Source organism: Peromyscus maniculatus, chromosome 16 (genome assembly GCF_049852395.1).
Source record: "Peromyscus maniculatus bairdii isolate BWxNUB_F1_BW_parent chromosome 16, HU_Pman_BW_mat_3.1, whole genome shotgun sequence".
NCBI lineage: Eukaryota > Metazoa > Chordata > Mammalia > Rodentia > Cricetidae > Peromyscus > Peromyscus maniculatus.
Window position 1 is genome coordinate 12,271,073 of NC_134867.1, and position 25,274 is coordinate 12,296,346.

Below are 25,274 nucleotides of genomic sequence, written 5' to 3' on the forward strand. Positions count from 1 at the left end.
GTGTGTGTGTGTGTGTGTGACTTGCGTGAATGTGTGTGTATGTCTGTGTGTGTGAGTATGAATGTGTGTGTGCATCAAATGCTAATATAGGAATAGGTCTACTTCTCCTATGGTCATCCGGGAAGGAGGTAACTCAGGCTGATGATGGTAGGTTTCCAGGGCTCCTGGACTGACAGATGTGAGCTGGATGGGTAGGTGGAAACCAAAGAAAAGAGGCAGAATTCTAGACAGTGAGCCTCTTTATCCGTTAATACTTTCCTGGACATTGGGTATCATTCTGGAAATAAATAGGATGAATGAATCATAGTCACTAAAACCAAACTAAACAACAGGCTCTATTAGACTGTAAAATGTGTGCCTCAACTCAGGGTATTAGTGCTAAGCCAGAGAGACTGACCCCGAGTCAGCAGGTGTTCAGATGTACTGGGCAGACTCAGAACCTTTCCAGGCAGCTCCAGACTAGGGGCACACATGAGGACTCCTCCTGCCTGTCCTGGGGAGGATTCAGGGGTGGGTGTAGGGGTGGGAGGGGGGAGTAAAGGTGAGAGTGGGGTGGGAATGGAGGTAGGGGTAGGGGTGGGTGTAGGGGTGGGAGTAGAGGTGGGAGTGGGGGTGGAGATGGGGATGGGGTGGAGGTAGGGGTGTGAATGGGTGTAGGGATGCAAATGGAGGTAGGGGTGGGGTGGGAGTAGGGGTGAGGGTGGTTGTAGCAGTGGGTGTGGAGTTGGGGGTAGAGGTGGGGTGGAAGTAGGGGTGAGGGTGGGTATAAAGGTGGGGGTGGGGGTAGGGGTGGGGTTGGTGTAGGGGTGAGGGTGGGTATAAAGGTAGGAGTGGAGTTGGGGGTAGGGGTGGGGTAGGTGTAGAGGTGGGGGTGGGGGTAGGGGTGGGGTGAGCAATTGAAGCAAAGATTTCCCATGACTACAAGCACCATCTTGTGCTTCCCCCTAGTGGGTTCCTGCTCACTTTATGTCAGTCCATGTGTACAAACAAATTTTTAAAAATTGTCCCCGGCTCGGGAAGCTGACATCTGCCACTTCCGTGAATTGGGAATGACAGACACCCCGAAGGGTGAAGGGATGAGAACTAATCAGCTGATTTTCCATCAAAACCAGGATGTGTGCAGGCTCCACAGCTGACTGAAAGGACAGCGTTGTCCCGTCCATGCATTTAGTGGTGATTTCAGGTGACCAAGGAAAAGGCACCATCTCATTCTGACCCTTAACCCTGGTGCCTTCCCCAGCAAAACTGAGCAGAACCTTTCCCAGCCCCGCCTCCCCTGTGTGCAGACTCCGCCTCCCTAAGCTGGTTTGTGATGGAGATTGGGGATGAGAGGCTTTCAGATTCCTTCACCCTTCTGCTTTGGGGGGGGGCGTGGCCTCTTCCCCTGTACCCTGGTGTGGGAGAGAAAGCCAGGCTCTGCCGGAAAGAGGGCCGTGACAGGGGCTTCTCTCCACCTCTCACATGTGTCTGATTTCCTCTGGCTCTTTGCTCCATGTTTTTCCCAGCGTGGATAGATCACGCGTCTGTTCTTCCCCATAGTTCCCTCTGGGTGACCTCAGCACCCACCATGGCCACTTCATCCACGGTCCACACTGATCTTACCTCATTCTCTTGCCGTGTTCTAATTCGTGCTCCTGAGGGAGGATGTCTGATTGAGTCAGGTTATCACTTTACAATAGGATGTATCACGGATTATTGGACACCTCACCTAGTGGCTGGCCTTGGATCACATGTCTAGCATTGTTCTAGTATGCTCAGGCTGGGTTATGTGCAGCAAAATGGCTGCACAGTCCCTCAGAAAGGGGTGTGGTGGGCAGACACATTGATTGATAGCCCAATTCCACTGCCTGATGTTTCTTGTACTTGAGTCTAGCACTAGGGCCAGCATAAAGGATGGATAGTGCATCCTTCTGAACCCCGAAAGACTTGGAGCTTTTGATTACCCAGAATTTCAAATGTGCAGTAACATTTATCATAAACTATCATTAATAGACAAGAGACATTTCCAGTTATTGGCTTCATTATATTGTCCGTGTATTTCAACTCATTTTAAAAAAAGCAGCCACAAAAAAACACAACAAAGAAACATAAATCTGGACAAGGACTGTGCTGAACAATGGGAAGTGTGGTAAAAATCGCCCGTGGAGTCCTTATAAAACCCAATCTAGTGAATATGTATTTTAACGTTTCTAGCAATCCCACAAACTAAAACCATATTGAAAATGAACAACTGACTCAAATAAACCAAAGCATGCCTCAGGCAACTCTAAACTTCCCACCAGTTTGGGGTTAGCTCCCGTCACTCTTAACATTTGTGAGAGGATATGGTTCTAAACAACAGAGAAACGAAATCACAAGTTCTACACACAGAATAAATTAGGTTGGGAGCAGTGCAGACTTGGGCGGCGGGCGTTGTGAGCCGGCTGCTCCCTCCTCACTGGCTGCTCCCGCAGACCAAAGAGCCCTGACCAGCCTCGGATGAGAGGCGGCTGCCCGCAGGTTGTCGGGACACTGCTGGGCGTTTCTGCGGGTCCCCTCTGGCCTTTTCCTTTTGTACTTTAACCTGTCGGTATCCTGTGAAGAATTCTGTGTTATAATTCATATCTGCGCCTCCCGTTGGATCCCCTGGCTACGGCTTAGTGTCTTCATTTGTGAAACAGGAGAGCCATTCCCAGCAGGCTGGAAACCTTCATGTGCTGACCCCTAGAAAATGGTCTCCATTTATTAAAAATCTTTAGACCCCTCCATTTGCCCCCTAACATGTTTAACACTAAGAGAAAAGAAAAGAAGATCCATGATTTTAAGTGAAATAAGGTTTTTTTTTTTTTTTAAAAAAAATCATTCTAGGTACCTAGAGACTGGTGTTTTAAAAGAGTTGTTTTTCAAAAACCACGGTGAAGAGGGCAGGAAAAGAAGACTATAAAAGGAAGAATGGCTAGACAGTCCATCCTTGCCAGTCCTGTGTCCATCCCGAGCAGGACCAGATTTGGCCTCCAGAAACACGTGGGGAGTGGAAGCAATGATGCCCATGACTGTGAGGGCAGGTGTGTCCCGTTGCCGGGCAATGGACTGAAGGCCCAGGAACAAGAGAATAAAGATAACGATTCCTTTGCTATCCCCCACCAAGTAAATCAAAGAATTTCCACATAAATTTCCATCAGTTCAACAAAAACAAAGACAAAAAGTCAGAGAAGCGCTGGATGGATCCCAGCAGAGGCTCCCAGAGCGTACAGTGTGCGTGGGATGAAGACCCTCACTGGGCTTGAGGACAGCCTGACATGGAGGAGGCTGGCTGTGCAAGCCCACCTGGCCACACTGCCTCTTTGTTGCAGAGTATGAAGCAGGCGCCTTAACTTTTCCTTTCTTTATTTTATTTATTTATATATATTTTTTTGGCTAGCGATGCATTTTCTAAGTCAGAGCCTAGCTTCTCCTGTCCGTATTTTTTACTGCACAGAAGGTTTCCCATTTTGCAAGTGTTTGCAGCCCGGCTGGGCCCGGAGCTAAAACACAATGCGTATGGAGTGCGGTATGTATTCAATGCACCAGGTTCTTTCCACCATATGGGCTGTGCAGGGTGCTTTTCACTTGAGATGCCACTGCCAAAGTTGCCAGGAGCCCAGAGTAAGTGGAGGAGAGAAGGGAGGCAGCCCTGGGCTTCACCACACCTGGGAGAAGAGCCTGGCGCTCGGCAGCTGGCTGCATTTTTGACTTGTGTCTCTGTTTTCCGCTCATACACAGTCCTGTTTTCAGCCTCCTCTCGCGCGCTGGCCTGCTGTACCACTCATTGTTAAGGCAAATATGGAATCCCAGTTGAACTTCCAGGAAGAGAGCAGAGGAAGTAATTAGTACTTGTGCTAATGAGGCTAGCAAGACTGTGGTTAAAACCTCATCGGTTACAGAGGGGGACATGACAGGAGGGCAAAGCCAGTCAATGTGTCTTTTCTTCCGCCTACGCATTTATTGTCTCTTATTTCCCACAAGGCCCAGTGCGCAGAGCACTTTGATAGGAAAGCCATGCTGGTCCGATCTTTGTGGGAGAATTTCAGCGGAACGTCCTTCATGCTAAGTATGATTTCATGGTGAGAAGGAGATGAGGAGTGTCAGGTTACACACGCACGATGCTCTGCGTATCCTTCTATCTTGTCGCCTAAATGGATCCATCCAGGAAGCTTCACTTTGACGTTGACTCCTTAAAGAACCACAACCTCTTTGACTTGAAGGGAAAGTTCACATTCATCTGTCTTTCTGGCTTTTCCCCTTCTCACTTTCCTTTAACCCAGCCACTGGCGTAGGACGGGGGGGGGGGGGGGGGGGGGGGGGTCTCCACCCCCAGCCCTGGCGACAGGGCGTGTTACACGTGATGAAGATCCATGTCAGACCAGCAACAGTGCTGTTACAGTGACTGGGTCAATGTCTCCACTTGCTCACCGACTTCAGGTTTCTCACATGCTTTCTCCCTTGGCTTGCTGACACCTACCTTGTGGCCAATCCAAGGGATGCTTGTGCTTGTATTTTTCATGAATCCTGAAGGAGTCATTGCTGTTGACTGTGAGCACGATCTAGAATACTTCCTATCACAATAGTGATGCGTGGGTCTGGGAAATCCCCTTGCTTGGTGAACATCTACTTGAAATGACAAGGCTTTGGTGATTTAGTCTTGTGTATTATCACTCCGTTTTGTCTAGTGGAAGGTTATGAGCACCCCAGAGGAAAGAGGAGGCCAGTGCGGATATGGAAATCTAGCTGGACAGAGACACAGCTGTGGTCATGGGTACTCCATGAGATACAAAAGTGACGTGCTCAGACTGAGTTCAAGGGTGCTGAGAAGAGAAATGGCCGTCCTCTGGCTTTGTTTTCCCTCTGTCAGGGCTAGCTGGTACTTGTTCCCCACACCTGGTTGAATGAGCAGTTAGAACCACAGGAAATGTTGAGGAAAGTGTTGGATTGCCCAGGAAACAGACCTGGGCATCTATGGTACATGTTGGCCTCTCTGTTCTAAACCAAGGGCCAAAGGGAAGGTAATGCCTTGAAATTAATAGAATTCACTGGAGTGGTGGAGGGGTTCCTTGAAGTCTTGGGGTGTATCTCTGGCCAAGGAAAAGTCACATCAGAGTCTCCCTGTATTGTGGATGACACAGCCAGCATCCTTGTGCAAGGGTGGTGGCAGCCACACTGGAGTTCCAGTCCCATTCATTTGGTAATTGGTTATTTTAACACAAACTGTGACTGAGGACCACGATTACACACCTGTCAGCCATCTGATGGGAAAGAGAGCGCTCTGCGCGCAGAGGGACAGGCCACATTTCTACTCCGGTCTCTGTGGAGTCTTCTCCATCAAAGATGTCATTTTTCATTTCTGCTGAAACAAGACAGACATGTTAGCCACGGCCCTGTCTGGATCATTTATCGGAAATGCTGCCACAGATGCTAATCTAAACTAATACAGTTTCACTTTGATTACATCTTCGCAGACATCAGATCCTAACACCCGGGAGGGCAGGGTGTAATATTAAGAAACAAATGACTATAAACTCTGAGCGGTACCTGCACAGCGGCTTCCTTTGACGGGGGAAGTGGTGGGGGAAACTAGAAATCAAGATGTTTTCTACAGGAAGATATTTTACTTTAAGATGAAGTCAATCAGGGAAATAAAAGGAAGCTTTTCCGGTTGCTCAGATGAGTAAGGGAGTGGTGTCTCACGTGTGAAGGAGACATTACCATGATGGGTCACACTGAGGAGTTATAAAGGACAAACGACGTGCTGGAAAAGTGAGCACATGATGAATGAATGAATGAATGAATGAATGAATGAATGAATGAATGAATGAATAACCCCAGGAGCCATCAAGGTGGCTCAGTGGGTAAAGAGCTTGCTGCCAAGCCCGACAACTGGGTTTGACCCCAGGAACTTCTATGTGATAGAAGAAGAGAACTGACCCCCCGCCAAGTTATCCTCTGACCTATGGCATACCATTCTCCAATAAACAAATAAAGGTATAACTTTTTAAAACTCCAAACCCCAAAGACAGTGATTTTGAATTGAGTTCTAAACTGAATAAAGACCCAATAAACGCTACAGGGGTTTGTTCTTGTCTTTCAGCTTAAACAACACTTCTGCTAATTTCCACACAGTCTACGGAAAGGTGACAGTGCCAGGGTGTCTGGACACCCTCCTTTGTTTCCTCCATTCCTGGGTGTCGTTGGTGGGACTAGAAGGCTTAGCAAAGGCATGTGAAGTTACAGTGTGTGTGCATCCCACTTACATACATACAGCATGATCTGCCGAGCACAGATACGATGCCACACTCTGTTATTGGGTTAGGGACACAAGGAGATCTTAATACATGGGAAATACAGAATAAAGAGAATCGGTGTGAATGATAATCACAAAGATTAATATCAAAGTGTTGCTGAGTTCTTTGGCTGAACATGAAGGATGAAGAATTTGACCAATAGCAAGCAATACCCAAGAATCCTGGGCTGCTCATGTGGGAACTGTCTGCAGGGTAGGGATGTTGTTTGTTGGTGGAGATGATATACAAGAAACACCCAAGAAGAGATGAACGGGAAAGGGAGGACCATCGGGATGGCTCAGTGGGTACAGGCGCTTGCCACCAAGCTTGGTCCCCAGGACCCACGTGGTGGGAGGAGAGCTGACCCCATGCGCTGGCCTCGAACTTCCACACACAAGATGTGGCACATGTGCACCTACATGAACATATGGGCCTACACACAGACAGACAGATACACACACACACACACACAGAGAGAGAGAGAGAGAGAGAGAGAGAGAGAGAGAGAGAGAGAGAGAGAGAGAGTAAATACATTTACAATTTTTCCGTAAAGGCCAGTTTGAACAAAATTAGCAGAAGAAGGGAACTGCAGCCACACTGTGTGCATGATTAGAATCCTGACTAGCGCATGTGTGCACACATTTCCAGACCTCCTTGGCTCTTTGCCAGTGGCTTCTGATGGGCATCTGCCTTTGGTTGCTAATTATGCTCTTTCAGCTGCACACAACTTAAATTTTAATCAAAATTTCAATGTAAGCAAAGACAGCACATCCCCATTACTTCCTGCCAGCTGATCTTTTCCTCTCTAGGAAAAAAAAAGACAGATGTGTGACATTTAAGTCACTGTCGTCCATTGAGTGGTTTACCCTGGGGCATGGTTTGGGTTCCCACCTCCGCCCTTCCAGAGCTGACATCACATAAGCTTCATCACTTCTCGATGCTAGTATTCCAATCAAGTTACCTTTCTTGATGCTGTGCAGAATGTCTTACCCAGAGCAGCTTCCGGGAGGAAGCACCTGTGTAGACTCATGGCTTGAGGAGGCTCAGTCCATCACAGTGGAGAGGGCATAATAGGAGACAGCTCAAAGGTGCTAGGTTACTCACGTCTGAGCAGGGGATGCAGCATGGGACTGACTTTTCCCCTTCCCCCTTTTATTCCGCCTGGGACCCCAGTCCTTGCAATGGTCACACCCACGTTCAGGTCTTCCTACCTCAGTTAATCCTAAACACCCTCACAGACACACCCAGTGGTGTCTCACCCAGCCCGAGGAAATTCTTGGGCCAATCAAATTGATAATAAAGAATGGCCATCATAGTCACACATGTCATCCTTGCCTCTGAGGAATTTGCTTCTGACTTGATCCTAACTCCGCTTATGAGAATGTCTTTATCCTTGGCCTTTGGTAGGTTGCCTTAATATAAAAATTATGATAATTTAAAAATCCAACATTTAAACAAGATAGAGGTGCACTTTAGATTGTGTATGATAAACCTCAGCAAAGGATCTTTTGCTTTATTGTTTTCGTTGGAGTTAAAGTGTGTTGAATGTGTGAGCTGAACACAGTTCATTTCAGGTGCTTACTTATCCCGTTACCTACTACTGCTGATCTCGTAGTCAATGCTCAATAATGGTAACAAAATGAATGAATGGGGAGAGGCGGGAGAAAAGCATTGTGTAAGGACTCTGACTCTGGTTTCTGTTTGGTCACATCTGGTGGTTCTGTATAAATATAGTGTAGTGCATATTATAGTTTGTAGGACCATTCAAAACATTCTTATGAGACTCTCGTCACTTAGGGCATGGGAATCAATTGTACTAGGACACTTGGTTACATGTAAATTCTACTTGCTTTTGTTAATAAGGGAAAACTCATATTAGTAACAATTTTTATCAAGCAGTAACCCTTAATCCTCTTTTACTATTTTCCAAATCAAACCAGTTTTTTTTTTTTTTTTCTGTTTCACAATCAGCCAAGAATCACAGGAAGAGGTTTACACTCTGGAGTCTGGTGTCTTTGAAAACATGCCTTCATCTCTCTAGAGAGAATAGATTTGCACTCTTACCTTTGAATCCTGCCCTATGCAAAGGAAAGGGAAAGAGATTTGCACAGCAGGCCCCGCCCCCAAAGCAGGCCCCGCCCCCAAAGCAGGCCCCGCCCCCAAAGCAGGCCCCGCCGCCACCCTCAGCTCTTTGCCAGCTTCAGGCTGTCTTCTGTCCCAGCTCCGTGAAGGGTTTCTCGCTCCTGGCACCACCCTTGTGCCCCAATCCTCAAGGGCAGAGCACCCAGAGAAGCCAGTCCCTTCCAGCCTGGAGGCGGAAGCTTGGATCTGCTCGGCCTGTTTTTGTGGCCCCTGCTCCTCTAGTCTGGCACAGAGTCCCTCAGCGTCCTCATGAGTGTCACTTCCCTGCTACTGCTCTGTTTGAGCTCTGCTGGGCATCAGAGCTTCACTGTGACGAGGGAAAAACAGAGGCAAGATTTCCCCCTCGTGCAAGGCCCCAGGGGGACGTGGTAGCCATCCATGTCTCTGCCCTCTTTCTAGTAATGCCTGCAGCTTCTGCTGCTCTGCTGACTGTACCTGTCTGGAGTCAGCAGCCCGTGCCTGCTGACCCAACGCAGCATACAACCCTGCTTTGCCTTCTGGAGCACTTGAGCCTTGGTGAAGTCACTTCCGATTCCTCACAGGCAATGTGGAGGTGGTGGGGTTATAGACCAGGTGAAGATTTGAGACGCTTTAATGAGCTGCAGTCCGTAAGGGGCTCAGCCTGGTGCCCAACACAGAAAAACAGTGAAATACTCTTATTATTGCCAAAGCAACTACTGTATTGGGTATCGTTTATGTCTTGTCACGGAGGTGGACGTGGTGGCTCCCTGGGGGACTCTAGTCTTGAGAGTCTCTTTCTGGTGCATGACACCAGAAGGGATCGTGGGCAGTTGAGATATTCAGGTCCTGAGACCTGCGATAGTTTTGAGTGACTGGAACAAACAGAAGGGGCTGGCTGTCCGCTGGGCAGAAGCACACTGCGTTATTCTCAGTTTATCCCAAAAGGGATATGGAAATGCAGGTACTGCTTTACCTTTCTTCGCTTAGGCTTTGATCACAATGTACCTCCTTGAAATAAAATTAATAATAATAAAATAATAATAATAATAATAATAATAATAATAAAAGAGAAGCAAGAAATACTTAAACTTGACCTCTGAAAATGGACCATGGCTTGATGATCAGCTGTGGGCTTCGATGGAGCCGTCTGTAAGCCCCAGTCAAATTCTGCCTAAATGAGTCTCTCCTACTTAAACACGCCACAGTCCCAACTTTTATTACCTCCATTCATCATCTGCAGAGTGGCTGGGACTTAAGATGAAGACTCCAGAGAGTGTCATTTGAACAGAGGTCGTTATTTATGGCGTCCTGCCGCCGCCATCTTTACAAGTCAGCTCCTCTGCGAGGTTGATTGGCGCTGAGTATGGAACGGTAATTTAGGCGGTTTTTCTTCTTTAAGCCTGGTGACACCCCCGTTAACAGGTCAAGGGGCACACGGCTCGTAACCGAAGCCGTCAGGAAGACCAGCACGTTTGGAATGACATCCGGACTCTGCTCTCCGAAAGACCCAGGGGGCAAAGTCAATGGATGTGCCACCCCATCTTTCTCATTTTCCTGCATCCACGAGCATAAATTACAGTATCCCTGCATGGTACTCAGAATGTCTATGTGCACAACGCACAGCAAAGGCAGAGATTCACTCTGGCCCTGGCTTTAGTCTTGGTGGTCAGACCATTGCAAGTTTGTACGAGCAGTACGTAATCCTCTATTTCCTCCTAAAGAAATCGTGTTTTTAAGAGGAATTGTATTGGGGGACATAATTAATAGATGTCCCAGGCTAGAGCAGTGATCAGAATGAGACAGGGTGGGCCATAGTGAGGCCCCAGAATGTCAGGATCAAGGCCACATCTACAGGAGGATGGCACACTCTGGGCAGGCCAAGCATGCGGATCGAAGATTCCAATGTAGGCCATGGGCAGGGTGCAGACAAGGGCTGAGGGGTGGGGTAATGGCGTCCAGATGGTCGCTGGGAGGACAGAAGCTGCTAGAGAAGAGTGTGATGGCCGACGACAGCCCCGGGGCTTCTGCAAGCCTGCTCTGCGGTAGTTACATGGTGGACTGAGGTTCAGCTTAGGAGAACCAAAAGATGGAGCTAACTTTATCTTATCTATGCCCCAATGGTGGAGTTTCTTTGGTGAGAGAAAAAAAAAAGTTGTAGTGGGAGTACTGAGACATTATCACTAAAGATAGTTGTGACATCATGCTTTTGACAAGTATTTCTACGAGTCCAGAACTGACCACTCTTGACCTCAGAATTAGGAGTGAATTTGAAGAGACCATTCATTCATCTCATGGCTTGCCTGTGACCGCAAACACAGGTATGCCCTCAGAGCTGCTTCTTCAGAAGCAGAGACGCGAGCACTGAGGCTCACACAGATCCTCTCACATGTTTTCCAGTGTCCGTTGCCCCTTCACGGGGCAACTGCCCAGGCATGGCATGGTGGGTACCATGAGGGATGTGTTCTGTAAACATGCCCCAGAGCAAGTGAACTCATCCAGAACTACAATTCCAGCCCCTTGCATTGTTCTCCCAGCAACTGAGCTAATTAGTCATGCACCTGCATTGCCCACATCACCACATCTGTCTCCTGGGGGTGGGAGGCAGTGTGGATTGAGCAGAGGCTGGCACTTGGCCTCTGGCTCTCTGAATCACAGCCATACCTCCATGAATGATCACCATAAACTAAGTTTAGTTCTCAGCAAGTGTTTTTGTCAGTGTCTCCACTTTATCCAGGAGTAACTGGTGTCTTGGTAAACTGAGTCATATTAACCAAAGTCACAGTTACAAGTTACACACAGTTATACACTGTGCTCGTGTGCCACAGGGCCAGGAAGGAGTGAGACTGGGTGGTACAGCACCCTTTGTGGTCTGCTCAGCATGACTTGCAGGGTTAAAGATCAGTAATATCCTAATGCTGGTGAGGCTTTAAAAACTCACAAAGGAAATTCTGAGAGAGTCTCCATAGCCGATCGAGTTCCACAGACATATCTCTTCTGGTATTGAGGGACCTCGGTGCCATAATTAATAATGAAACCTGCTTGAAAAGAGCATAAAGAAGTTGCTTTAGAGATTTTTTTTTTTTAAATCAAATGTAAAGTTCCTTTTCTCAGGCTGTGCAGAGATCTGCTGACACACAGCCTCACCTCCCTTTTCCTGGATTCTTTGCAGACACCCACCCTACCTCTGTTACATCAAACACCAACACCCCCTTGCCTAACTTCCTCGGTTCATTCAATCCTGGGAAGTCAAAACAAAAGGATTATGAGACACACACACACACACACACACACACACACACACACACACACACACAATTTAATGGCACTGATGGTCACAGTTCATGGCCCAGGGACTTCTTTGGCTGACAGTACAGGAGAAGTAAGCAATCAGGGCCTTACGGAGATAGATTCGAGAGCCAGGCTGCCTGGGTGTGAATTCTGGTTCTACTACTTGTTAGCTGTATGACTCATGAATCACATAAGCTGCCTCAGTTTCCTCATAAATAAAATAGAATAATAGTGGCTGTTGCTAGGGTTTTCTTTTGTGTGTGTGTGTGGGGGGGGGGGGTGATAAATACCTGTGTTCAGTATGTTAATATAGAGAGAACACTGGCCTAGAGCCTGGTGTGCAGAAGAGAGTAAAAATGGTGGCTGTTATTAGCAATCTCTGATAGCATCCAGAGCAGTATCTTAACCTGGTTAGTCGTGAACTTCCTAATCTCATTTTCGGCCAGGCTGTTTCTGGGGGAGACATCTTGTGGATAATGATGCCCCTCTATAACGTCTGGATCCTTTCGGAGCCTTGCAGATGGGGTCCCTTGCAGCCCTTGCCTGTTTCCTATTTCCTCCCACCTCTCAGGTCCAGCACGAGGTCTGCACACACAGATACTGTGCCCAGCCCCCTTCTGCCCAGTGATTGGAGAGGGCGGGAATAAAGGGACTCACTGCCGCGTCTCGAGGAGGCCAATTATTGAAGCGTTTTGTGGGTGCCAGCCGGTAGCAAAGCGGAACCATTTCTGCTTGCCTGTCTTTTGTTTTCCCCCTCACAGGTCCCTGGGTAATAGATGCAAATGAATGGTGGAAACGCCAAAAGGCAGGCAGTGGGCGGAGGAGGGGGGGGAGGGGAGCAGTCAGGGAGCTGGGATAATCCAGTGTGGATTAAGGTTCTGGAATAATCAGAAACCGCCAGGGTGTGATGGTGGCCCAGCTGTAATGGAGAACAGCGGAGAGGAACTAGCTGTATGCTGGGGCTTACCTGTGGACATTTTGAAATAACAGTTCTTACCAGACAAAGGCATTCGTGTGGTCTGACAAAGAGCTGTGAAGATAAGTGCAGAAGGCTCACCTGTCCAATAAAGGAAAAAATGGATTTAACAATGAAAAGTAAAGACAGAGGTTTTCTGAACCACTTAGAAGTCGCTCTGATGATCGCGCAGCATGCTGTTGTAATGTGCCGGGGCGAGCGTGATGTATCTTAGTTCATAGGGCATCTGTGTTTCAGGCTGATGTGGACTCTGCTGCTGTTACTGTTGTGGAACCCTTTAGGGCCCCCAAGAAGGGCAGCCATTAATCAGGCACAAGCTAGCTGGGGGCTTTCGTGGCTCTGAGCAGTTCTGCCCTGACATCTTTAAGATGCTCGTGGAAACCATAAACATGATTCAATTCCCATTATCTTCATGTTGCATATTTGTTACCATTATTCTTTGAAGACTCCAAATTGGATATTAAAAATTTATGATATATATAAAGATTTGCACGGAGTTTTAAAAAAAAAATCGCTGCAGCAAACAAGACCTTCTCATCCATCAGAGGTGTGCAAGCTGTCAGAGGACCCTGGAGAGCCGTGGGGGAGCCAGCCTGCTGCCAACAGAGGAGCGTGGAGAGTTAGGGGGAGATGTGCTGGGAAACAGCTTCTCCTTCCGTCAACGGCTAACTGGGAGTTTAAATACATTTTGTTAAAAGAACAAAGTAAAACAGCTCCATCATAGGGCCCCCCCCCCCCCCACACACACACAGACTGACTCTCTTTACCAGTGGATGATGGGGGAGGTCTCCCACACGCTCACGATGATTAGTGAACTGAGTGGGTTCCTGGGTCTGGAGACTGAGGTTGGGGGATGGCTGGAGACTGTCCAGTGCAGAGAGCCTGATGCCAGGTAGAAGAGCTCTGTCCCCCAGAGAGCTCTCTGTCAGAGCTGCATGCAGACACACAACTCCAACTGCACAGATCACCTTTGTACAAAAGGCAATTCCGAGTAGGAAAAACAAAATATTTCTGAACGTTGGCTTAATGCACAAGCAGGGGTTAATGAATCCTTTTGAACTGTATTTACAGGTGTCCTAGTCAGGGCTGCTACTGGGGCGATGAAATGTCCTAACCAAAGCCATTTGGGAGGAAAGGGTTTATTTGGCTCACACTTCCACATCACCGTTAATCGTAGAAGTCAGGGCAGGAACCTGGAGCAGGAGCTGGTGCGGAGGCCATGGAGGAGTGCTTGTTCCTCATGTCTTACCTGGCTTGCTTTCTTTTAGAACTCAAGACCATGATCCCAGGGGTGGCACCACCCACAAAGGGCTGAGTCCTTCCCATCACTAATTAAGAAAATGGCTTACAGGCTTGCATACTGCCCGATTTTACGGAAGCATTTTCTCAATCGAGGCTCCCTCCTCTCTGATGACTTGACTTTGTGTCAAGTTGACATAAAACTAGCCGGTACACAGGGTATATGTTATCTAAGCATGGCCAGGGCTTCATGTATAATACGTGGTCTCTGCCCTCAAAGAATTAGAAAGGATTAGTTTATGAGCGAGAGAAGACATGAGTCTTAAGAGGAGCGCAAAGGAGGCATCCCAGACTGGCATGGGACACCAGGAAAAGGTGTGCTATGGGACCCAAGGAAGGGGGTATCTAGCGGGCTAGTCTGCTTTAGGAATGGGATATGGGTGAGACATTGTCAGAAAGGAGCAGAGGTTCAGTCTAGGGGAAGCAGAGGGAGAAGTGGAGCAGAAGGGTTGTGGGTCACCCTCCAAATCAGGTACAAGGCCTGCTGTGGGGCTGAGAGCCTGCTGAGGAGAAGGGACCGGCATTAGGCAGAAGCACATGGGATAGGCGGGAGATGTCAGGATATGAGGCAAGCGGAACTCAGGCAAGGCGAGAGCTCCGGGGGATCAGGACTGGAGTGCAAAGCGGCGTGTCCACTGCTGTGGTGGATGGGTAGGAATCCATTCATTCACTCCATCCGTCATGTACAGAGCTCCTGTAATATGCTGGGTACTCGACTATGCCCTGGAGATTTGCAGCTGAACGGAGCACAGTTTGAACACACAGGGGCCCCACTGAATCATGTGCTTCTGGGCCCCAGGTTAGGACCCAGAAGAAGAGTTCACAGGTGGCTTCCATAAGGCAATGCAGTTGAGAAGGCTCAATGATGTGTAAGAATTTTCCAGAAGTGGAAAGGAGAGATGGATTCTGTTTTTACCCATGAAAATGAAGGTCAAGGACAAGAAACAGTTGAGGGACCTGGGGATTTAGCTTGGAGGAACTGGCCCACTGAGATAAGAGCAGCTGAGCTATAACTCGGCGGAGGGCAGGGAGCCACCAGAGAGACCTCCCTATGTCATTGCAGCCAAGGGCAGCAGCGCAGGGCAGAGCTCTGGGGGGTCTGCCCCTGTAGGACAGAGGCACCGGCTGACCTATTGTTCATAAAGGCATTTATCGTCCCATAGAAGGCAGTCTGTGACAGCTGCCGGTTCCTCTGAGCACCCTTAATATATAAGCACATGGTATCAGAAAGGAAAACAAAATTTCCCCAAGTGGAGTTCTCATTCGGTTACTATGAATTTGAAAAAGTTTTGTTGCTTCTGGTTCAAAACATTAGTTATAAAATAGAAAGCTAACATTCCCCTTATGTCTCTATAATGCCTCATCTCAAAACCTATTCCCACAACTTTGAGATGTACTATTTTTGATGTTCCCAAGTTTGGTACCAACATCACATGCGTAGGCTGACAGGCGCATCTGCTGTGGCACTGGAAGAATCTGGAACCTCCGCCACATTCTCTGCCCCCTAGTTCTGACTCCAGGCAAAACCTTTTCTTGTTTCCAAAATAAATGACAACACATTGACACTGAAGTATAAGTTCCCATTCACCAAGGGAAGGTGGAATTCCAAAGCTTCATTGTTTTTCTACTCATGACAATGACATTAACCTGTCCATCGAGGCAGGAACATCTCTCTTGTCTGAAGTAGGCCAATGCATTTGTTTCTAGGATTTCCCATATTTTCTAAAGGCACCATCCAAAAGAAAGAAATGCTGATTTTGCTTCAGTGTGAACATTGCACCAAGACTTTTTCCCAAAGAAGGAAGGGAGTTCTTTCAAAGAAGTAAAATTTGTTACAGAGGAAATTCAAAATAAAACAAGTCGTGCTTCATAGAGAAGTGAACGAAGAGTAGTTTAAAGCAGAAGGTTTGGAGTCTAGAGTCATGACATTAACCAGAGTTACAACATCTAGTGTTCATTTAAATAATGCAACATGGAAACAGATGTGTAAGGCCAAACATGGTGGCACATACCTGTAGTTCCAGCACTTGAAAAGCTGAGGCAGGAGGATCTTCAGTTTGAAGCCAGCATGAGCTACATAGCAAAACCTTATTTCAGAAAACAGAAATGGGGCTGGGAGGCAGCTCAGCAGTTAGGAGGACACATGCTCTTGCAGACGACCAGAGTTTTATTTCCAGCATCTTAGTATGTGCGTGTGTTGGGGTGAGGGTGGGGGGGGTGGACGGGGACGGAGGATGTGGAGCTCACAGCTGCTTCTAGTTCCAGGTGTGAGTGTGTGATTGGGGGGGTGGCACTCACAGCTGCTTCTAACTCCAGCTTCAGGGACATCTGAGGCCTCTGGACTCCGCAGGCACCTGCCCTGTGAGAATGTGCACACACACATAAAGAATTAAAAACCAAAACAAATCTTTTTTTTTTTAAAGCACAACCCTACGTAGAAACCTTACAGTTTTCGTGAAGATTTTTTACTTTTGTTTCTTTTATGTAGCTAGAGTTTTCCTGCCTTGCCCACAGTCAGGATAAATCTCTGTCACCCGCCAGTCCCACAGCCACTCAGACCCAACCAAGTAAACACAGAGACTTATATTGCTTACAAACTGTATGGCCGTGGCAGGCTTCTTGCTAACTGTTCTTACAGCTTAAATTAATCCATTTCCATAAATCTATACCTTGCCACGTGGCTCGTGGCTTACCGACATCTTCACATGCTTCTTGTCATGGTGGCGGCTGGCAGTGTCTCCTTCTGCCTTCCTGTTCTCTCAATTTTCCTCTCTGTTAGTCCTGCCTATACTTCCTGCCTGGCCACTGGCCAATCAGTGTTTTATTTGTTGACCAATCAGAGCACACATTTGACATACAGACCATCCCACAGCACTTTTATAGCAAAATGTGAAGCTTTCTTAGAGCAGTAGGTCCAAAACAGACCTTTGGCGTGACAGCCACTTTTATTATGGCACAGTTGTAGTAAAACGCTACCCACTTATGTCCCCTTTAGTAGCACAAATATCTAGCACATTAGACAGAGGAAAACTGTTGGGAATAAGACACATGGAGTGAGTTAGTCCATCATCCTGTGTCTCGACGACATTCCTTCATTTCAGAACTTGTCACTCCAGAACAAAGTCAGACATTCACACTGTCCTCCCTGCCCCAGTGGGTGCCGAGAGCCACCAGTAGGGTGGTCTACTCCTGACTGCCGATTAGATGAGTATTGTTTGTAGAGAATTTAAGAACAGTAATAATACTGGCTGCGAGTCTGTCTGCTCTGTGTTGTTACCTGCTGCTTTGGGATGATTTCAGTGTCCACATCCTCATCTGCAGGGGTAGTTGGCTCCCCCTGTCTGTACCTCACCATCGTTGTTATCTGGTACCCAAATAGAGCAGGTGTAGAATAAGGCACAGGCACTAATATGTGAGATTCTAAGATGTCTTAAAATGTATCTACCTGTGAGATTAGTAGAGCTGCATGGAGTCTCCCTGACGTTGTCCCCAAGATGCCAGGGAATGGTGAGAATTTTTGAAGACTGTTGACTAGACAATGGTCCAAGATCGTGATGGGAGACCCAGCTCTGCCTTGCCCGCTACAAAATTTCACCCTTGTTGGGGCGACGGAAGTCAAGTTAAGAGAGAGGTGAAGTGTAAGCACTGCTCTTGGCTGGAGAGGTGGAGGAAGGTGTTTACCAGGAAGTGAAAGGCTCTCCAGGTCTCTTTGCTCATTAGAAACCAAGAGGCAAACCTGGACAAACATGAAATTTTGCCGACATGGCAGCTGGTCCCCTGACCTCTCACCCTTTAGAGTAAGACCCCTCTCCGGGCCACACCTGCCGAGCCTTGCACAGCGGCTCGGTGTCTTTCGATGCCTGGGGATGCCCTTCTTAGCCCAGAAGTTCTTAGCTCTGCTTGTACATTGCTGCCATCTGAGAGCTTTTTATTGTTTGGTTTTGTTTTTTTATGAATTCACAAAGAACTACACTCTGAGCCCTACGCTGGATCAATTAAATTAGAATTGTGGGAAAGGAGAAGAATCAGGAAACAGACAGGAAGCAACCTACCCAAGGTGGTTCTAACACACAACCAGGGTAGAGGGCTACGCCTAGTTGGATGCACTTAATTCCACTTAGGAGTGATTTAAAATTTCATTTTAAAACTTCATAATGCAAGTGAGTTGCTTTGGTGAGAGGTGTGTGTCAGGGCACACATGCACACGGATGCCAGGGTGATTGATGGCTCTAGAGTCCTTGGACTTTGTGTGCTCTCCACTCTGGGCCATAGGTGGAAACACAGGAAATGGCTAGACAACGGGATTATTTCTTTTCTTTCTCATATCATTTATTTATTTATTTGTATGTGTGCATACACATGTACTGGTGCCTTGCTGTGGTACATGTGTGGAGGTCAGAGGACAACCTGGGAGTCAGTTCTCTCCTTCTACCATATGGGTCCCAGGGATTGAATCAGGTCCCCAGGCTTAACCTCTGGGCTAAGGAGGGCACGCCCCAAGGCATAAATGCCTTGTCCACTAAGCCATCTCAGTTGACCTGGAGGATAGCATTTCTTGGACTCTGGAGTCAGGCTGAGTGTCCGAGGAAGCTATGGGGGTAAACACAAGGATCAATGGAGATCCCTTTATCTGGCTTCCCTTTATCTCCCGGTGTCCCCCGTCCTCTGCTTAACAAAACCTCCTAATGATAAGGCTTGATATGAAACCTATAAAACACAGTCAAATCTTAGATAATGGGGTACGTTTGTCCCCTGAACACATAAAAAGTATTGTGAGCACCTTGCATGTAAGTGGAATGAATGTATTTTTGTCACTTATGTTGAAAATATCCCTAGGCATCTGGTGTGTATGAATGTGTATACATAGTACATGCATAATAAACATATTCCACCTTATGAATATTTATACACAAGATACATATATATTGAATATAGACATACATATGTAAATAGTAGCCCTTGTAAACGATATGCAAATTGGGCTTCTGAGCATATGTATCACAGTGCATCAGGAATATAATAAATCCACCACCAAGCAAGACATATTTTGAGATGGTATTTTCTTGAGTTGTTTATAATAGGGTCCAGTTATTATCCAGGTAGGTGTTATTTTTCATCGGTGAAAAGTAAGTCACTGGACATGGCAGCGTCACTGGAAACAAATGTGGTTCCTTCCGTTAGAGGTCTGTTCCTCACACAGATACATAGAATTCTGCTATAAAGCAGTTAATGTTGTTGCCACCCATAGGCATCTCAAAGCCTTCTTCCAGCTGCCCTTGGTCTGTGTCCTCACGGCTGCCTCTATCTGTTGGGGTTTGAAATGCATCCCCTCTGCGTTCCATCAGCCTGCACTGTGACGTCACTGCAGAGGCGTTCTGACGCTGGGCAGGAGCATCATTGGCTTCAGTTGACTGTTCAGCCACAGGACACGGTGCTCGCTCCTTTCTCTGCCACATACAGCCTACCCTAGAACACATTTTAATTTGACCCTGGTTTTAGAGGTGATAACGGCATAATGGAAAGGCACCCCATTACAGAGACAGTCATAAAACAAGATACCTCAAAAATGAAACCCCAACAGAGCAATCTCTTTCCACACAGACTTGTCATCAACCAGCCGCCCCTGACCCTGTCATTCCGTTTCCCGGTCCCACCTAGAACCCTCATGACGAGTAGCAGAAACCCTTGATGAAATACAAGCTATACAATTTTCAGATGTGCAGAGTGTGGATTCCTTTTTCAATGGCAGTCTACAGCGTAGCTGGGGAGCTCCAAGTGACACTTGTCAGGTCAGATTCCGCTCTGTCAGGGAAATAGTACGTAAGCATTGTCACTGCTGTGTCACCAGCCCTGCTCACGGCCCCCCCCCCCCCCCGCCCCATATATCACAACAGGTAGTTCTCAGCTGTTCCCTTGGTGCCAGACATACATTTTATCTAAAGAGACGGCAGACAGAGCTACCTGCTGCTTCCTGCACGGCTCTCCCTGTGTTTTCCTCCTTTTTCCTACCTCATTGGGGCCTTTAAAAATCAGCTGGCAGGGAGCCAGGAGCTCATCATTTTAATGCAGTGCAAAATGGGATATGCATAATTATATGCAAGCCATATGTGAGGGAGGCAAGCTCAGCTGTGAATTTAAGGAGGCCAGGAGAGAGAGAGAGAGAGAGAGAGAGAGAGAGAGAGAGAGAGAGAGAGAGAGAGAGAGAGAGGAGCAGGTAGGGCTAAGGGGAGTGAGAGCTGCCCAGTGCAAGTGTCACCTGATGAATGGATGAATGAGTGTGCTTCGGACACGCCCCTTTCACCCACCTCTCCCTCACACCAGCTCCAAACCAGAAACCAATGGCTATTAGGAAGAGAGGACCACAATGGTGTTGCTGACAGATAATAATGCTAATGCCTCTGTTGAAATGGCAGCTTTCTTAATTGACAGCGTAGATCAAAATAACCAGTGACTTTTAACGCAGCTTCTGAATTAAATCTATTTTTTTTTACTGCATTTGATTGAAGAATTATTGTTCTTATGAGATCATCGATCCTTTAGGATCTTTATTTAAAAATCGAGGGGAAGCAATTTATCTCTAATAGTATTGCAGTTCAAAATATAACTATGCAAATTGCTTTTCTTATGGCCTTGCTATTAGAATTTCTTAAAAGTGCATTATCTAGAGATTGCTTAAGCATGCCGAAATGTTTAAACACGTATGTATGTCACACAATCCTGATTGTGCAAAGACTCCTGCCACCACGTCACTGCAACACTCAAGTGGTGGCGATGGCCGACAAAACGAGCTGATTTTGGTTTGCTTCGTGTCGTTTGAACTGGGACACCATGATGAATTTGCATGTTCAAACTAAACAATGTAAAGAAAAACAGAACTCAAATTCTGATATCTAAAAGGCATACTGCGTATTTAAACAAACTTCTTAATAATGTTGTTATTTCTGGATTCCCGTTTGTTTAATGATCTAAGCTGTTATGCTTTTAGCTTTTTTTTTTCTTCCATGATTTGTAAGTCCCTAAATAGGCCATTATATTTCCCTTCAGGCTAGAGATGAAGATGGACGTGCTGAAACTTTCCCCCAGCAGCACTTTGCTAAGGAAACTCCAAGGCTTGCCTTCAAGAATAACTGCGAACTACTTGTAAGAATAACATACTTACGACAAGTCTAGAATGTTACTTTAGCACAGTGAAAACAGTTTTTTTTTTTTGCGAGGGTTTGTCTTGATTACATAATTTATGAAATATTATATTTTTCTGTGTAGAGTTCTAAGTGCTAATTCTGATATCACTGCATATTAATTATAAGATCTCAAGTTGTTTGCAAATCTTTTATATCTGATTTTAGAGCTTGAATGGCCCTGTCTTTATTAGCTTGTTTTGTATTGTAGTTTATAAGCAGTCGCTTGGAGAATGGCTAGTAAAGTTAAAAATATAACTTTGATACATGGAGCTTGGAGAAAACCCCACCCCAATCCACCCCTCCCTCCTACGCCCTAAATGTGTGCTTTTGTAGCAGACAACAGTGGCTGGGTTTGCCTAGGAAAGATAGTCCGTTTGACACACAGCACTCCCTTTAGGATTCAAGTATCCCTCCACGCTCTTGCCAACCCCATAGTCTCTCCCCTGCAGGAGTCAGTAGTGATGGGGGTGGGGTGGGGTGGGGGGTGGTGGGTGTTTACTGTCGGGAGAGAGGGGACATCAGCTGTGATGAAACTCGGTTCCAACGCAAGGTTAATTTGCTGTTCAGTTTAGCATTTACAGCGAGACAAGATGAAAAGCAAGCAGGAATGCCTATTATATTTCTATTAAATGAATCTGTTGGGACCTAACATTCTTGATTAGCTTTTGAAAACGAGTGCTCGGCAATGCATTTTCTGTTTACCTAAAGTAAACAGAGAATGAATTGTCATTTATTTAGAGAATCAAACACTGCTTTAGAAAATGAAGCTCTATGAAGGATCTAGCCTGTTGCCCCTCAATGTTCTTTTCTTTTCGATTGCATTAAAGCAAAAACATTTGCTCCAGCTAAATGAAAGCAGGGGAGGAAAATGAAGATGCTCGGCTGTTACATTTTGAGGTAGTTTAATTCCTGTTTGGATTTTTGGCCAAATAGAGTAGAGCTTTGCCAGGTCTCTGCCTTAGGAATTCCCACGTGTAACAACAGCCTTTGGATTTGGCTCGGATACTAACTGTTCATTAGAAACAAAGTGGCCAGAGCGCAGGAGAAGAGTGAAGACATGCAGGCCTCCCCACGGCAGGGGCGGCAGCTGCATGCTGACAGCGAGAACCTCCTCCATGCAGCTCAGCAGCACCATCACGGCAGCTCCACCCAGCCTGTGTGTGCAGCGTCCTTGACCAACCAACCTGCAGGCAGACTCGCTGCTCAGACATGCAACTGTCCACATGAGAATTTAACTCATCCGATCTTTTATTTGAGGGCTCTTAAACGCCCTGGTCTGCAGTAGCATTACCTATTACGCAGGAAGCCCTTTGCTCTTGGTTTTTTAATGCTCTCTTAGTAACTTCAGTTACTCACGCCTGGGATGGTTGGGGGAGGGGGTGGCATTTATCATGCTTTGGTATCAGAATGCTTTCAGAGGTGGCTTGCTCCTTTTTACAAGGATTGTGAAGACCTATATACCATACTTAACTCCCCACTATGTATTGGAAAAGTAAATGTGCTTGAGTGTATACTGGAGGAATTTCGTTTTAATGTGAACATTGTCTCCAGATACCTCTAGAGGGAATTAATGCTTGCAGCAGTACTGTGTTGGCAGTAGTTTTGAGAGGCTTGGTACAATCTTCATGGTAATGCAGTCACTGTCAGAAATGCTTTGTTTTGTTCAGTATACTTTCCTGTGATTAAAAAGAAGAAGAAGACACAAGAAAGCTTATTTCTCTAAGGAGAAATTTAAAAGTACACACACACACACACACACACACACACACACACACACACACACACACACACACATATTTTGCCAGCTGCAAGAAAAGCAGTGTGTTTGCTGTTGTGAATGCCTGAGAGGTTTCGCTTCTTTGCAAAAGAATTGTTCATTCTTAAGAGGGAAATGGGAGTCCCTTGGAGTTTTCTTATTACAGTTCCGAGGTGATTTTTAAGGAATCTGATGGGGAGGGTTGCAAACTCTACTCCAAAGTGCCTTTTTAGCTTAAGGGTGGTTCTGGCATCTTCTTCCATGGCTAACTGCAGCCCCAGCAAGCAGCCGGTTGGGAGAGGGAGAAAAGTCCTGAGGGTACAGAGGTCTTCGGAGTTCCCAGATGGAAGGCTTGTCCCATGGGCCACAGGAACTGACAGAACAGGGTTGAGGCCAGGTAGACAGGACATTGACTCTGTATTATTGATGGTTGACTGTCTCTGTACCCCTCCCCTCGCCCACACTTCTTGGAAGAGGCAGGAATATTGAATAACTTACAAAAAAAAAAGCAAAGTAAAATCGATGCCTGGAAAACACAAGTGTGTGCAGTCGGAGGGCACCAACAAAGAAAGCATTGGCTCTAGTGGATTCTGCTGTGCCAATGTGGAGTTCCTGCAGAGTATTGATTTTTCCCATTTAAACCCCAAAATGTGAGGTGTGCCTTCACACTAATGTACTGCCCACATGACTAGATCATTAGCTTGGTGGTGGCCAAGGTTCTTTCTTTGGTGGTAACATAGTAGTTTCCTCATGGTTTTTAAATTAATTTAGAAAATGCGGCAGGTGGTGGTGTCACACGCCTTTAATCCCAGCACTCAGGAGGCAGAGGCAGGTAAATCTCTGAGTTCGAGGCCAGGCTGGTCTACAAAGTGAGTTCCAGGACAGGCACTACACAGTAAAACCCTGTCTCCAAAAACAAAAAAAAAAAAAAACAAAGAAAGAAAGAAAATGCAAGGGTAGAAAGAGCAATGATTAGATAAACAAGTCCTATGTGATGGGCCACAGTTCAATGTGGCCCCTTTGCTCTTTACAGACAGGTGTGTGTGTGTGTGTGTGTGTGTGTGTGTGTGTATAAGAGGGGGCTTTGTTACATAATCAAACCATGACCAAAGAAGACAACTTTCAGTAAAAGATAGTGTGGGTGATTTGTGTCGTCTTGACACAACAGCCCCACGGCATTCCAGAACTGGGACGGGAGGACAGTCAGAGCGCGCCATGGCGACCAGCACTTGCACCAAGTTCCAACTCCATTGGCAGTCATTGAGTTTCTCCTGGAGAAATAAGCTTGGGACTGCAAGGTTTCTCGTCTCCCCTAATGAAATCCCCGCTCAGGGGGTGGACTGTGGGAGCCAAGGTGAGAGGAAATCCTTAAGGATATGTTGAGTTCATATTTTCTCATTAGCCAGTTTTTTGTTAGTTCCCAAGAACTGGCTGGGTGAAAATCTTGTAGAAAAAGAACGTAAAATTGGGCCCGGGAAGGGAAAGACCAACAACTAGAAGTTGTTGAAAAGCTTGGAGAAGGGAATGGGGACAATGGAATTGACATCCCGGTGTGTGTGTGTGTGTGTGTGTGTGTGTGTGTGTGTGTGTGTGTGTGTGTGTGTGTGTGTGTGTGTGTGCTTGTTTAGGCCAGGCTGTTGACTGGTGAGCCTCCCCAGAGCTGGGATTACAGGTTAGAAAGCGAGCGAGGGTAGGAAGCCCCGAGAAGGACGTGTAGGGGAAAATAAACTTGTCCAACCTGGCTTCAGCTTCCAGAATCATCACCCAGAGTCTGGATCTCTATGGCTCCCTCCAGCTGGAAGGGTGAGGGCTGTGGAGAAGGAGAGGGAGGGAGCCCACAGCTGGGCAGCAAAATAAAAATAGCATGGGAAAGAATTCTTTCTGGTCACTTACAATGCCAGGGGAGGGAGAAGAGGAAAACTATTTTAGTGTGGAGGCCTCCTAAACAGAGAAGATGGGGAGGAGAGCGGATGGCTGTACCTCAGTTCCTTTGGGAGGCAGGCAGGTGGGTTAGAAGATGTGGCACGTCATTCTCCAGCTTCAGAAATGCCTGTGTCAGAGCAGCGTTCGGCTCACAGGTATCCTCCATGCATTGTACTAGACAAGCAGAGCAGAGAGAGACATGGAACAGGAAAAAGATAGCGTCCCTGCAACAAGGGGCGAGTGCACTGTTGAGTAGAGCCAGGTATACCCAGCATGGTAGCCATTAAGTATATGGATTCTTGGGTAAAACAGTCAAGTGTGCCCTATAGATCCAAAGGCATAAAGTACATATGACATCACAGTGGACTCAGGATTTTATCTCTTGGGCCTCTCTGAGTTTACAGTCTTCGTCTGTAAAGCCTGGGGGGGGGTTGTAAAGAGGACACAATGGT

At 46.8% G+C, this 25,274-nt stretch overlaps 1 protein-coding gene and 1 long non-coding RNA gene across 3 annotated transcripts in view; one reads left to right on the forward strand and one right to left on the reverse strand.

Annotated features, from left to right (window-relative positions):
• Nucleotides 1-25,274, forward strand: part of Sobp (sine oculis binding protein homolog) — a 167,777-nt gene that overhangs the window by 77,291 nt on the left and 65,212 nt on the right. Inside the window, exon 5 of one of the 2 annotated variants that reach the window (XM_076552368.1) lies at nucleotides 21,007-21,102. The exons of the other annotated variant lie outside the window; for it this stretch is intronic. Coding sequence (XP_076408483.1) covers nucleotides 21,007-21,102 — 96 coding nt within the window. The remainder of the gene's footprint in view (nucleotides 1-21,006; nucleotides 21,103-25,274) is intronic. 2 annotated transcript variants of the gene reach the window in all.
• LOC143268843 (uncharacterized) lies at nucleotides 18,282-25,213 on the reverse strand. Its single transcript, XR_013044972.1, has 4 exons — nucleotides 24,880-25,213; nucleotides 22,699-22,819; nucleotides 19,617-19,764; nucleotides 18,282-19,428 (listed from the first exon to the last, which is right to left on the reverse strand). It is a non-coding gene; the product is annotated as an uncharacterized LOC143268843 (long non-coding RNA).